The 13,934-nt window shown below is 48.0% G+C and overlaps 1 protein-coding gene across 1 annotated transcript in view; it reads right to left on the reverse strand.

The window, feature by feature from the left end:
* Positions 1-13,934, reverse strand: part of TGFB1I1 (transforming growth factor beta 1 induced transcript 1) — a 188,440-nt gene that overhangs the window by 32,822 nt on the left and 141,684 nt on the right. Inside the window, exon 6 of the mRNA XM_086931839.1 lies at positions 1,068-1,155. Coding sequence (XP_086787965.1) covers positions 1,068-1,155 — 88 coding nt within the window. The remainder of the gene's footprint in view (positions 1-1,067; positions 1,156-13,934) is intronic.

The following is a 13,934-nucleotide window of genomic DNA, read 5'->3' on the forward strand; positions in this document are numbered from 1 at the left end:
ATGAATGACTGGATGTTAGGTTGGTTGTTTTACGTAGGGCAGAAGACAGCTATTTCAGGAAGAAGATTTCTCCCCGTCAGCGCATGGTTGAGGAAGCTGTGTAGTCGTTTTGAATTGTGCTTGCCACAGGTGGGTGTGTGGGGGTAGGGAAATTAGTTAATGGATGGGAAGATCCCATCTCTCATGAGTGAGGTGCAGTTATCATCTGGTCAGTATGTGATGTCTGCCCCTAAAGTTTCACTCTTTTTTGGTTACTGTATCCATTTGTGACCATTTCTCAGTTAAAAGCCTACTTGAAACGTTCAGTTACAATGTAAATATCTGTGTGTCAAATCAGTTGGTAGGTATCTCTAGGTTGGGTTAAATGGTAAATGCCAGAGCATTAGATTACTTAGAAACTGCCTCCATGCTGCTTCAGACAGTGATAGCTGGACATTGTGTTGGCTTGATGACTGCACCTACAGAGGGTCATTCAGAGTAGGGCTGCTCGTAGCGTCCACCAGTGTATATTGTAACATCAGTGTATTTTGTAATGCTAGGTTGGATGGTGAATATCTGGATGTTGGGTGACGTTGTGAAATCATAAATCTGGTGCTGGCATGCCTGTTAGTCAGTTGGCGAATACCTGGACATTCGATCTGTTGGTGAATGTCTGGATATGCTGCTAGTTAGTGGAAGCCTGAATATTGGTGCCAGCTACTGCATTCCAATGTACTGTGTCAGTTAGTGAATGCATGGGCTCTGTATCTGATGAATTCACATAGGATGGTGAGCTGGTGAAAGTCTGGTCCTCTGGTGGCTTAGTGAAGGCCTGCACATTGGGTAAGATGGTGAATGACTGGATTCTTTCAGCTAATGAATGATGGAAAGTTGGGTCTAATAGCAAAGTCTTGGGTCATCATGGGAATGTCTGGACATAAGGATAGTTGGTGAATATCTTTACATTCAGTGTATGTTATGACAAATGGAGATGTGGCAGAAGCAGCAAAGCATTTCTTAACAATCTGTGTGACTGTCCATTACCTCTCTGGGTGCATCACCCTTTTCAACACCCTCAATCAACTTACGTTACTCTGCACCCTGAAACCGGAGAGCGATGCCATGAGTCTGTCCAGCTCCAGTGTGGCCGAAGTTGCTGACGGAGTCATTGTAGACCTGAAGCCACAGGTGAAATAATGAGAACTATCTTCAAATTAATGAGTGAACCACTCCAATGCATTGTAAATATTGAACAGCTTTAATTATTGATCTGCCATTACAACAAATACTGTGCTAATGACTATTTTTGTGTTGTGGCTAATATTCCCTTATGATTCAAAGAAAAGTAGTGACATGGATAGTATGTACCAGCTCTCTCCTGACTTTGCCAATGTAGGGTAGACACAAAAATATTGCATCAACAACTTGCTGATCATATCCCAGCAATAGCAAGCACAACAAGACGATGGACGGAGTGCTGAAACTTTTGAACCACTCACCCCCAGTCAATAAATCTGGGCTTAATCCATCATTCTTTTGCTCACAATGCCACCCCAGTTTGCATCCAGCCATATGCAAATCAGTGTTGACCCTGCTCCTCATGGAAACAGGCCATTCCGAACTGCCAGGCCAGGTTCTCCTAGACCGGAAACAAGCATACTAGGACCGGTTTCAGGGTATCACCCCTCATCAGCCAGGTTAGCATGAATCCAGTCGCACAGCCAGCAAGCGACCCATGTCTGGGCACCCATTCCACTAATATCCAAGCAATCATATAGTAGAAACAAGTTACTCCCCTGTAACGAATAGTTTCTTACCTGTCGGTGTAGTTTTGCAGCTTGAAGATCTTTCTGGATTCACTATGCTGTGCATATTCCGCGGTCTTGTGGTTGGGTCCGGATTCGTAGTCTTTTCTTTGTTTTTTGTTTTTTTTTTGTAGCCCTTGTGGGCATCGGAGTCACACCCCCTCGGGTGCATTTCCGGTGACGTCGGCATGCTTCCTGCGGAAGCTCCCACTCTTGGGCGCCATCTTCGGATTCTTTTTTCCGTGTTTCTTCCGTTTCCGAAGTGATGGCAATGTTCTTTTTAGGTGACATTTTTAACCGCTTTGCACTTAAAGTCCTTTCTACTTTTTTTTTTTTTTTTTGACCACCTCTTCCCTCTCCAGCCTCATCTTTCTGGCGGAGGTGGGTGGGTTCGCTAGTGAATCCAGAAAGATCTTCAAGCTGCAAAACTACACCGACAGGTAAGAAACTATTCGTTTTGCAGCGTGAATCTTTCTGGATTCACTATGCTGTGCATAGATTTCGTAGCGGTTTCTCATTTCCGTGGCGGCTGGGTGGAAGATGAGCTCTGGTTTCTGAATATATGCTGGAGCACCCTTTGTCCGACTTGTGCTTCCTTGTTCATCTGAACATCCACGCAATAGTGCTTCGTGAATGTGTGCACCGAAGCCCATGTTGCCGCCAGGCATATGTCTTGTATGGGTGTATTGGCCAGGAAGGCTATTGTAGCCCCCTTTTTCCTAGTGGAGTGGGCGCGTGCCCCCTCTGCCAGTTCTTCTCCTGCCCTCTTGTGGCAGAGTTGGATTGTTTGCGCGATCCATCGTGCAATAGTGGTCTTAGTCACTGCCTTGCCCATGTAACTGTTGGCGAATGACACAAAGAACTGTTTCGTTTTCCTGTGTCCTTTCGTCCTTTCAATGTAATGCATGACCGCCCTTCTGGCGTCCAGGGTGTGCAGAGCTCGCTCTGCGCTAGTGGTTGGTTTTTGGAAAAAACTTGGTATCTGTATGGACTGGTTAATGTGGAACTTGGACACCACCTTCGGCATGAAGTGTGGGCCGGTCCTCATCACCACTCTGTCATTGTGTATTTGTAAGTAGGGATCCTGTAGCGTTAGCGCTTGCAGCTCGCTCACTCTGCGTAGGGACGTAATTGCGACCAGGAAAGCAGTTTTCATAGTTAGCATCTTCAAGGAGGCCTTGTGAAGCGGCTCGAAGGGCTGCTTCATGAGTTCCGTCAGGACCACGTTCAAGTTCCATGCCGGTGGTGGCACCTGCTTGGGCGGTGCAATCCTTTTAGCTCCCTCAAGGAATCTCTTTATAACTTGTGATGTGAAGAAGCTTCTGCCCATCTCACCCCTTGTGTATGCCACTATAGCCGCCAGGTGTACTCTCAAGGAGGACGAGCTGAGGTTTTCCTCCAGTAAGTGTGTCAAGTACTTCAGTACCGTGGAGTCCTTTTTCATTTTATTGTGGAGTCTTTCCCTCCTGCACCACATCGTGAATCTTTTCCACTTAGCGACATAGCACTTCCTTGTGCTGGGCCTTCGTGCCTCCCGAAGGACCCTGAGGGTGCTCTCTGGCAGTCTCAGATGTGCGAACTCTATGTCCTCAGGAGCCATGCTACTAGGCTCATGCTCTCTGGTTCTGGGTGCAGCACCTCTCCGTTCTGCATGGAGAGCAGGTCTTTTCTTCTGGCGAATCTGTGGGGTGCATACTGCGCCATCTCCATGATCTGCGAGTACCATGTCTGCCTCGCCCACTGTGGCGCGACCAGTATCAGGGTCATGGTGCTCGCCCTGCACTTGCTCAGTACTCTGTGTATCAGTGGTATCGGGGGAAAAGCGTATGCAAATTTCCCGGACCAATCTATCCATAGGGCATTCCCAAGGGACCCTTCTTCGTGTTGTCTGGATGCAAAGTTTCGGCATTTCGCATTCCGGCGTGTTGCAAACAGGTCCACTGATGGCGTTCCCCACCTGTTGAACAGCCTCCTCGTCTCCTGAGCATTGAGCTCCCACTCGTGGGATGCCGAGGTCTGTCTGCTCAGCCAGTCTGCCTGAATGTTCTCCTTCCCTGGTAGGTGTATGGCTAGCAGGTCTATCTGGAGAGGGATGGCCCATCTCCATATCTCCTGCGCCAGCGTCGAAAGCGTTGTTGACTGTGTTCCACCCTGTTTGTTGATGTAGAACATCGCCGTGGTGTTGTCTGTCTGTAGCAACACCCTTTGCCTGTACAGTCTTGTCTGGAAGGCTTTCAGTGCAAGGAAGATTGTCTTCAACTCGAGGTAATTGATGTGCTTTGTCGCATCTGCTGGCGTCCACAGACCCCTCACCTTGAGTTCCTCCCTGTGAGCGCCCCATCCCATCATGGATGCGTCCGTGGTGATGGTCACTGTTGGAGTTGGGAGTGTTAGAGGCTGTCCCCTTGTTAAGTTCTCCAAGGTCCACCATGCCATCTCCTTCTGCACTGCGTGCGTCACCACCACAAGATCCTCCCAACTGCCAGAAGCCTGTGACCATTGCTCCTGGAGCCACTCTTGCATGGGTCTCATGTGGAGCCGCACATTCGGCACTAGGTGGATGCACGATGCCATCATCCCCATGATCTTGCTCGCAGTCCTCACTGTCCGAGCTTGTCCCTTCCGGTAAAGGCGAGTTTCCTTGACCAGAGCCCTTGCTCTCTTCTCGCTGGGGAACACTTTGCCCTGTAAGGTGTTGATCTCTGCCCCCAGGAAGATCTTCACTTGCTCCGGCTCCATTGATGATTTCTTCCAATGGACGGAGAACCCCAGGTTTATAAGTGTGCTTGTCACTGTATGTGCATGCTGCTTGCACTTCTGGTACGAGTTTGCCTTCACCAGCCAGTCGTCCAGGTAAGGGTAGACGTGTATCCCCTGTCTTCGTAAGTGCGCTGCGACTGCTGCGAGGCACTTCGTGAATACCCTTGGTGCTGATTTCAGTCCGAAGGCCAGCGTTGAGAACTGGTAGTGGCCCCCTCCGATTGCGAACCTGAGCATATGCTTGTGCTTCTCGTTCATCGGTATGTGTAAGTAGGCGTCTTTGAGGTCTATAGTGACCATGAAGTCTCCGACCTGCAATTGCGGCAGCACCTCCTGCAGGGAGGTCATTTTGAACTTTTGTGTTCTTATGAATTTGTTGAGGAACCTTAGGTCTAGGATGGGTCTCATCTTGTCGTCGACCTTTGGTACTAGGAAGTACGTTGAGTATATTCCCTTGTTCCTTTCCCTGAGGGGAACTCTTTCTATGGCCTGTTTTTGTAGAAGTTCTTGCACTTCTTCCTGAAGCCTCGCCAGCTGTTCTCTTGCTGGTGGCTTCCCCCTTGGTTTTCTGTTTGTTGGCTTTCTTTCCAACTCCAAGCAGTATCCGAATTGGATTATGTTTAGGATCCATTTGTCCGATGTTATTTCTCTCCACTCCTGGAGATAGAACCTTAATCTTCCTCCCACTGGTGTACTGTGGTCGTAGGTCCTTAGATCGTCCTGACCCCTTCGTACGTGGTGCCCCCTGGGATCTTTTCTGTGGTCGGGCACCCAGAGGTGTCTGAAGTCACTTCGAGGTGGGCTGCTGCCCCCCCCTCTTCTATTCTGGCCACGGCCATTTCTCCCTCGAAAGGACTGACCTCTTGGCTGGTATTGCCAGGACTGCTTCTGGTGGCCTTGCTGAGCCTGCGAGTCTGCCTGGTGCGTCTGCTGGAAAGCCTGGTGCGATGTACCTGGCTGGTTTCCACCTCTCCCACCGGGCCTCCGTGCAGGGGTGCCTCTTCTGTTGCCCCTGAACTGCAATGCCCCCATGGATCTTGCCGTCTCGTTATCTTTTTTGAGTTGGCATAGTTTGTCGTCCACTGTTGCTCCGAAAAGCGTATCGCCGTTGTACGGCGTGTTCAGGATACTGTGTTGTACTTCGGGTTTGAACCCCGAGATCCTGAGCCAGGCGTGTCTCCTTTCCGTGACACCCATCATCATGAGCCTGCTGGCGGTGTCTGCTCCGTCCAGGGCCGTCTTAAGGCAAGAATTTGCCGCGTTTTTCCCTTCTTCGACCAATTTTTCGGCCTTCTGCCTGGCATCCTGGGGTAGGTCCTTCACCAACTGCCCCAGCCCCTCCATGATCTGGTACATGTGCCTGTTTAACAGGGCGTTGGAATTCGCCATGCGCCAGTGTGTCGCGGCATTCCGCTCGATTCTTCTCCCCACCAGATCCATCCTCTTGCTCTCCTTATCCGGCGGTGGGCCCAAGGTAGTGGATACGCTCGCCCTCTTCCTAGCTGTGGCCGTGATAATGGAGTCAGCGGAGACCTCGCCTCGAATGTAGGCCGGGTCCTTCGAGGAGTGTTTGTATTTTTTCTCTGTTCTGGGAGTTACCGCCTTGCATGTTGCGGGCTCTTTGAATGCTTCCTTTCCCTGAGCCAAGACGCTGTCGAGCATTGGCAGGAACTGGCTCCTTGTTTGTGTTGGGAGCAATGTCTCTAGCAGGAAGTCTGCTTTCTGCTTCTCTTCGTCGAGCTTTAGCTTGAATGCAGTTGCGGCAGATTGTATCGCCGAGTTGTATGCCCCGATGTCGTCCGGCGGCGAGGGTCTCGAGGGGTATGAGTCGACCGCCTCTTCCGGGCTCTCGGTGTCGACGTCTAGGTAATCCTCCTCGCGTGAGTCAGAGGTGGCCGACTCGGCGTCCACCCTACTGCCCTCTTCGTCCTCATAGTTGTAATCCTCGTAGGGATTCTCTTCACCCTCCTGGTCGTCGACCACCTCGTCGCTAGGCACATGGTCGTCGACCTGTTCTTCTTCCTCTTCGACCAGATCTAGCACGGCGTGCTTGGTCTTGTGTGGGATCGTGAAGGTACTCATCTCGGCGGCGAAATCTTTTCTCCGCTGCAAGAGGCTTGCCATTTCGTCTTCTAACCGACGTCTTTTCCTTTCGATCTCGGCCGCGATTTCGGCTTCGGAACATTCGGCCCCTCTCTTCGTCGCCTTGTTCGGCGGCGAGATTTTCGACGTTGACGGCTTGGACGCCGAACTGGCTTTCGGGTCCTTGGACGGTGCCGAGGCTTTAGGGCCTTTCTCCCTCGACGTCGATCTGTCCCTTTCGGTGACGATCTTCGACGCTTTCTGCTGGTCAACAGCTTTCGGCGCCAGGGACTCCTTCTCCGAGGATCCGCTGGGCCTGCTTGTGGTCGCGGACGGCAGATGTCGCTGCGTCGGCGCCTTCGGGCTCTTGGCCTCGTACTTTCGAGACTCAGGGTCTCTCGTGTTCTTGTGGGACGTCGAGTCTCCTACCTTATCAGGCATCTTCTTGTAATCGGTCTCTACGACCGTGTAGCTGTCGTCTTCGGCGGCAGCGTTGTCCTCCTCCTCCGAGGACATCCCCAGCTCGTACAGCGATGGTGTCGGGGCTTTTCCTCCGAGGGTGGCGTGTGCTACCCTCTGGCTCTTCCTCACACGAAGGGTCTTCTGGGCGAAGACGGCGCAGGCGTTGCAGTCCTCGCTTCTGTGTTCTACCGGTAGGCAAAGGTTGCAAACCGGGTGCTGGTCCTTCTGCGCGTACTTGTGTCTGCAGTTCGGGCAGAACTTGAACGGCATGTTGTCCATCCTCGTGCGTTCAGGCCTCCCTGACCGCGTGGACGTTGACGATCGTCGAAGTTCTCGAGGTTTTCACCTTCTCTTCTCCTCGGCAATGTTCTGCGAAGTCTTCTTTAGTCTTCTTCTTCCAAAATCTCCTCCAACTTCGACTCTTCTCAGTACTTTCTCCAAAAATGTCTGGAGCCCAACGGGAACGATCCAGACCCGACTGCGGAAAAAAGAATCTGAAGATGGCGCCCAAGAGTGGGAGCTTCCGCAGGAAGCATGCCGACGTCACCGGAAATGCACCCGAGGAGGTGTGACGCCGACGCCCACAAGGGCTACAAAAAAAAAAAAAAAAAAGGAAAAGACTACGAATCCGGACCCAACCACAAGACCGCGGAATATGCACAGCATAGTGAATCCTGAAAGATTCACGCTGCAAAACAATGGTTTTGCCTCCTGAAGCCCTTCTAGATTCACATGCTGTGCATATTCTGCTATTTTGTGGTTAGAGCCAGAAAGCCCTACTGGGTTTAACCTTTTTTTCTCTTCTTGGAGATGGGTGCTTCTGGTGAAATTAGACCCCTTGAGCGTAGGCTATTAAACCCCTCTTTGTGTGGCCAAGCCTTCAGATTTAGTTTTTCAGCCATAGAGCTCAGAGGTGTCTGATATGCTGTAGAAGGAGACAGAGAGGAAAACCCCAGGGTCTAACAACAATAACATGGGTGGTAGGAATAAATGTTGCTTGAGGGAAACCTCATGATTTTGCGTGTTTGAGATGTCGAGTCCAGGCCTGGGATAGTGTTATCAAGAGCCATCTCCCAACTCTTAACATCTAACATAGACCTGTGTCTAGTTGGATTTGCCAGAGCTGTCTTTGAGTTGTTTTTTTTCAAGGAATGGTGAACTGCACCATCGGGTGATCTGACTGTATTACTGGCAAGCAGGTCTCCACCTTCATGTTAGGTATATTTGAATAGATAGGATCCAATATATGACCTTTAACATGGGTGGGGGAAAGGACCAGTTGGGTGAGCTGTAATGATAGGTCTTGGCAAAAGTTAAATGCATGTGTACATGAGGTGTCATCTACATGAATGAATGTTCAAGTCCCCCAGCAGTGTTAAATTTGCTGACTGAAAGCTGTATGTCGCTATCATCTCTGGTATGACATTAACAAAATCTGCAGCTGACCCCAGTGGTCGATATAAGAGCAGACCAGTAAAAGTAAATGAGTGTGACAGTTTAATTGAAAAAAGTAGGTTTTTGAATCCTACAATCTCCAGTGGGGATACTATGCACACAATCTTTTCCTTAATTGCGATGGCTACTCCTCTACCTTTTTTCCCAACCCGGTCATTTTTCACAATTGCGTACCACACCGCACACCACAGTCATCATGAACTACATCCACTCAGGAGCACCCACTGCCTTTTCAACCTAGGAAGCAACGAGATAAGCAACCAACTCACAACCATCATCAAAGCATCCATCAACACAGCCACCTTACCTGTGGCGTGCAAACATGCAAAGGTCAGAGCTCTTGCCAAGAAACCCTCCACGAACCCCAGCGAACTCCAGAACTACTGCCCCCAAATTGCTGCTCCCATTTCTCTCCAAGGTCCTTGAGAAGGCCATCAACCATCAGCTCACTGAACACCTGGAGAGAATCAACCTGCTAGACGCCTCCTAATTTGGTTTCTGAGCCAACCACAGCACTGAGACTGCACTGATCGCCGCGACATACGTCAGCACCCTACTTGACAGAGAAGAATCTGCAGCCCTGATCCTCCTCTGACTATCTACAGCCTTTGACATCATTTCCCACCACACACTCATGCAGAGACTGCAATATATGAGAATCAAGGGAGACGCACTCAGATAGCTCACATCTTTCCTTACAGGATGCATGCAGAGAATTTGCCTCCCCCTTTACCTCAGAACCCATGAGCATCCTCTGCAGTGTACCTCAAGGCTCATCCTTCAGCGACACACTCTTCAACGTCTACATGATGCCCGTGGTTGACATCAACAGAACCCACGATATAAACATCATATTCTACCCCAACGACACACAGCTCACCCTCTCGCTCTCAGTAGACCCATCAACACCAAAACCAACTTCCGCAACTGCCTGAAGAACACAGCCTGGATGAAGGATAACGGGCTGAAGCTCAACATGGACAAGACCAAACTGCTGATCTTTGGCAACCATGCCTTCTTCTTGAACGACACCTGGTGGCCTGAGAAACTCTAAACCACCCCACACCCAAGAATCATGCCTGCAATCTCGGCATCATTCTGGACAGCAAACTCACCATGAAACAACAGATCGACAGTCACCTTTGCCAGCTTCCGTACTCTGCGTATGCGCCGAAAAATATTCAAATGGCTCCCCACAAGCACAGGAAAAATCGTCATGCAAGCCCTGGTCACTAGCTATCTGGACTACAAGAATGCATTGTACGCAGGAACCACAACCAAACTCATGAACAAGCTCCAGACGATTCAGATTTCAGCTGCCAGACTTAACCTCAACCTACCCAAATGGACCCACATCAACCAACACCTGAATAACCTCCACTGGCTCCCCCGACCAGAAAAGATGTCAATTAAAAATACTGACACGCGCCTACAAAGCCATCAACGACCAAGGACCAGCATGCACGAACTAGCGACTGAACTTCCTCCAACCAACCAGAAACCTGTGCTCCTCCTTCCTCGCCCATGCACAGAAACTACACATCCTTCGGAGCAACAGCAGAAACCTCTCCTTCTCCCACCTCGCCGCCAAGTCCTGGAACGCCCTCCCTCTCCGCCTCTGAACCTCACCATCGTTGGAAGAGACTCAAGACCTGGCTTTTTGACTAAGCTCAGCAACCCAGCGCCTGGGTCCCCTCACTGGGGATAAACTGAGCTTTACAAGTACTGTTTGATTGATTTAATAAAAATTATATGTATATCATACTTATAAGAGCTTCAGCCAGCATCTTCATCCATTAGTCTATTATTGTGTCAGTCACATTATCCTTCTGCCCACTATAACATACAGCAAGATGCTTTGTGTTAGCCCACTTCAGCAATGGAACTTCACTGGGAGTGAAGGCATCACTCTGCCCTTTCAAAAGGAGTATTTAAACATACAAATTAGTTCCCATAAGTAACAGGGATTACTATAGTAAAGTGCACTTTCGAAAAAAAACATGTTGCTTCTAGACATTTTTTTATATTGCTGGGGGCCCAGCAGCTTCCCCAATAATAAAGTTTCACAAAAACCATGACAAAACAAATAAGCACTGGCAAAGGCAAAAGGTTCGTAGTCAATGCCAGATCTATTGGCTTTTGCCAATACTTGTTTAACAGTTCAATATCAATTGTCATAAGAAGGATGATGGATACTTGTTACCGATATCTGACACATGCTATAACCTACCTTAAAAGGTTTGACTTTGATAGCTAATTTCCATGCACAGCTGAGCCAAAGGCTATGAGCAGTTGGCCTGCTGTACTTTAAGTATTTTCTGTCCTATTAATGTTAAGTTATGTTATGTTAGGATGAATTTATTAAGCGCACAGACACCAAAAAACGTCATGGCGCTAATCGGATGAATGTTAATACAAGAGACCAGATTAATAAGATTGCCCGAAGAGCCATGTTTTCAAAGCCTTTCTAAAGCCCAGTAAGTTGTCACAGTTCCTGACAGAGAGTGGAAATGAGTTCCAAAGCCTAGGTGCCAAAAAGGCGAACCTCCGTCCACCCAGCCTTTTTAGTTTGATGGTGGGGTAGTGAGAAGATGGAGGTGAGCAGACCGAAGGTTGCGCATAGGGGCATGTTTAATAATCCGGCTATTAAGAAATTTAGGGCTCACACAGTGTAATGTTTTAAAAACGATGCAACCTGTCTTAAAGGTGGTGCGTTGTGCTATAGGCAGCCAATGTAGTTTAGACAATAGGGGCCTGGCCGATTGCCATCTCGGTTGTTTATAAATCAGTCTCACCGCCTGATTCTGTATTATTTGGAGGCGGTTGAGCAGACCCTCTGTAAAGGGAGTTGGAAAAGTCAAGGCGTGAGAGCACCAGAGCTATAACCACCTGAACCAGAGCTTGGTGGGATAGCAAGTGTGAGATTTTCCTTATTTTACGCAGCTGGAAAAGGCTGGTGGAGACCATGGCACCCACATGTCCTCTAAGTGAGAGATCAGAGTCTATAGACACCCCGAGACTTTTTACTGATGAGGAAGGGACTGGTAGTGGGCCAAAAAGGAGGTCCCCAACAAGTAGAGTTCTTCCCAGGCAACACCAATTCTGTCTTGCCTGGGTTGAGCTTCAGTTGATTCAAGTCCATCCAACGCTGAATGTGGAGCATTGTGGATTGGAATTAGACAGCAGCATTAATAAAGTTGTACAAATTCCTTTCATTGTGAAGTGTATGCAGAGAATGCTCTGCTAGTTATGTTTGGCTGCAAACAGCTTTATTTGTCTTGAATATTTCAATTCATCAATTATTTATAAAAGTACAATAGGAAATATGGCTGCGAGAGAGCGGGCTTTTGAACACACATTTAGTCATAGACTTTTGTGGTTTGACCTAGCGTGGATGGGCTGTCCATTGTGTCAAATCCATTTCATAGACGGTTCATTCCTCCCATGTGTGCACCCATTTGTTTTTGGTGCTAGGACATCACAAAGTAGTCCTCTTTTTAGACTACAGATGCAACATGACATGTAACATGTAAATGAGACCCAGCGTTCTATAGTGCAGTGGTTCCCAAACGTTTTAGAACTGCAATCCACGTTTTAGAACAACAACGTTTTGCAACCCACCTACATTTAATGGACATGAGACGGGGTGATTTTTCAATGTAACTAAAAGCATCATGTGGTAGCGCATTGCCATTTACAGACAGCACATTTTCCACTGAAATGGCCACTAAATTTGCACAGACATACAGTTTTACTGATAAAACATACGTAGCACACAAATGATAATGTGTGAAAATCGGGTTTCAGTGAATATTTATCATTTGCGCATCACCAAGTAAGTGTCTTGATTTGTTTTGATCCTATTAAAATCTGTGTTTCCAGCACACTTCAGGGTTACAAAAAGACTGCCTCATTTTTGCTTTTCGAACTGCTGGATACACACAGTCCATTTACAGTTATTTACAATGTGTTGTAATAAACAACATCCTGCATTGTTCATAATTCACTTTAAAAAACCCTCTCACTTTTCAGTCAGAGAAAGAAAAGTAAACACCAATCCTCTATGTTAAAAGAATAAAGCACCCTGATATTTGACCTCTGTCTTTGAATCATCAGCAAACGTGACAAGATAATAACAGAATTTAACACCTTGCCTGCGTCGAACATTCAGCTCCAGTGCTGAACGTTCGAAAAACGGGTGGGGCACCGTCGGTCAACGGACGTTAGCAGCACTACCAAGGTAGTGCACGTGACGACTGTTGGCCGACGGCAGCAGCCAAGGGGTTAAGGGCGCGTTTATTTATTGCTCTGACTTTCCTCCACCCACCAAAATATAGTGTATTTAGTTTACTCATACAAATATAGTTTATTTGCTCATTTACTGCTTTTATGTTTAAGTAATGTATTGTTTGGATGAAGTGCTATAAGGCTAGAGTGCTAGTCACCAATTTCCCTTGAGTGTTCATTTATTTTGCCTTGCCATCACATTCACATGGTGGATTTAGGGTTTTTGTTTTGTTCACAGAGTATAGAGGCGCACCCACATAGGCTGTCTTAACACCATCGGTGCGGCGCATTTTCCCGCTGTGCGCTAAAGATTCGCAAATCCAGCGGTTCATGACGAGCTCAGCTCGTCATGAGCGTACGACAGGTGTACTTCATGACGAGCTGAGCTCATCATCAGCGTCGAAGGGGTTAAAGAAGCAGCAAAAATACTGGTATATGTCATAACTATCGACTGTGTATGATTATCAACATGTAAATGTGATCTTTTGACTCCTTTTCATAACACTCTTCTCTGACGGTACAGCTTATCTCTGCTAATACAGTCTGATCAGCAACGGGGCCAACTTACAGCTTCCACGTTTGTGTAGTCCCAGAATTTGCTTCAGTATGGGATTTTATTTTTCTTTCTAGGATAGCTGGAGGCAACACACTCAACGTTACCCAACTGTTAATATGCACTTCTAACGAAAAGTCAGATCTAATGGTAGGGAGAGGTATATTGCAGCGGCTAGAGCGGCTGGCTCCAGAGCGCGTGGCTCGTGGATAGATCGCCAGCAGAAGCTCAGCTCAGCATCATGTGACTCTGGGCAATAGCTCACTTAATCTCCCCAAAGCCCCCCAGTACCAGGATACACTTAGGGGTGATAAGGCGTGCTTTACAAATATGGAATTATAATTAATATTTTTGCCAGTGCCATTTTTAAGAGGACGGGCCGAACAAAAATCATATTAAACTAATTCATTAAAATTTCAAAATGATCAAAAGTGATATAGACCAGAATCATGGTCCACACATAGGGGTGCTTCAGTTTAAACGTTTTATGCGGTTTTATGTTTTTGATGGTTTCCTGCTTAGCGCTCACTACACAATCTCAAGGCGCTTCT

Source organism: Lissotriton vulgaris, chromosome 7 (assembly GCF_964263255.1).
Source record: "Lissotriton vulgaris chromosome 7, aLisVul1.2, whole genome shotgun sequence".
Classification (NCBI taxonomy): Eukaryota; Metazoa; Chordata; class Amphibia; order Caudata; family Salamandridae; genus Lissotriton; species Lissotriton vulgaris.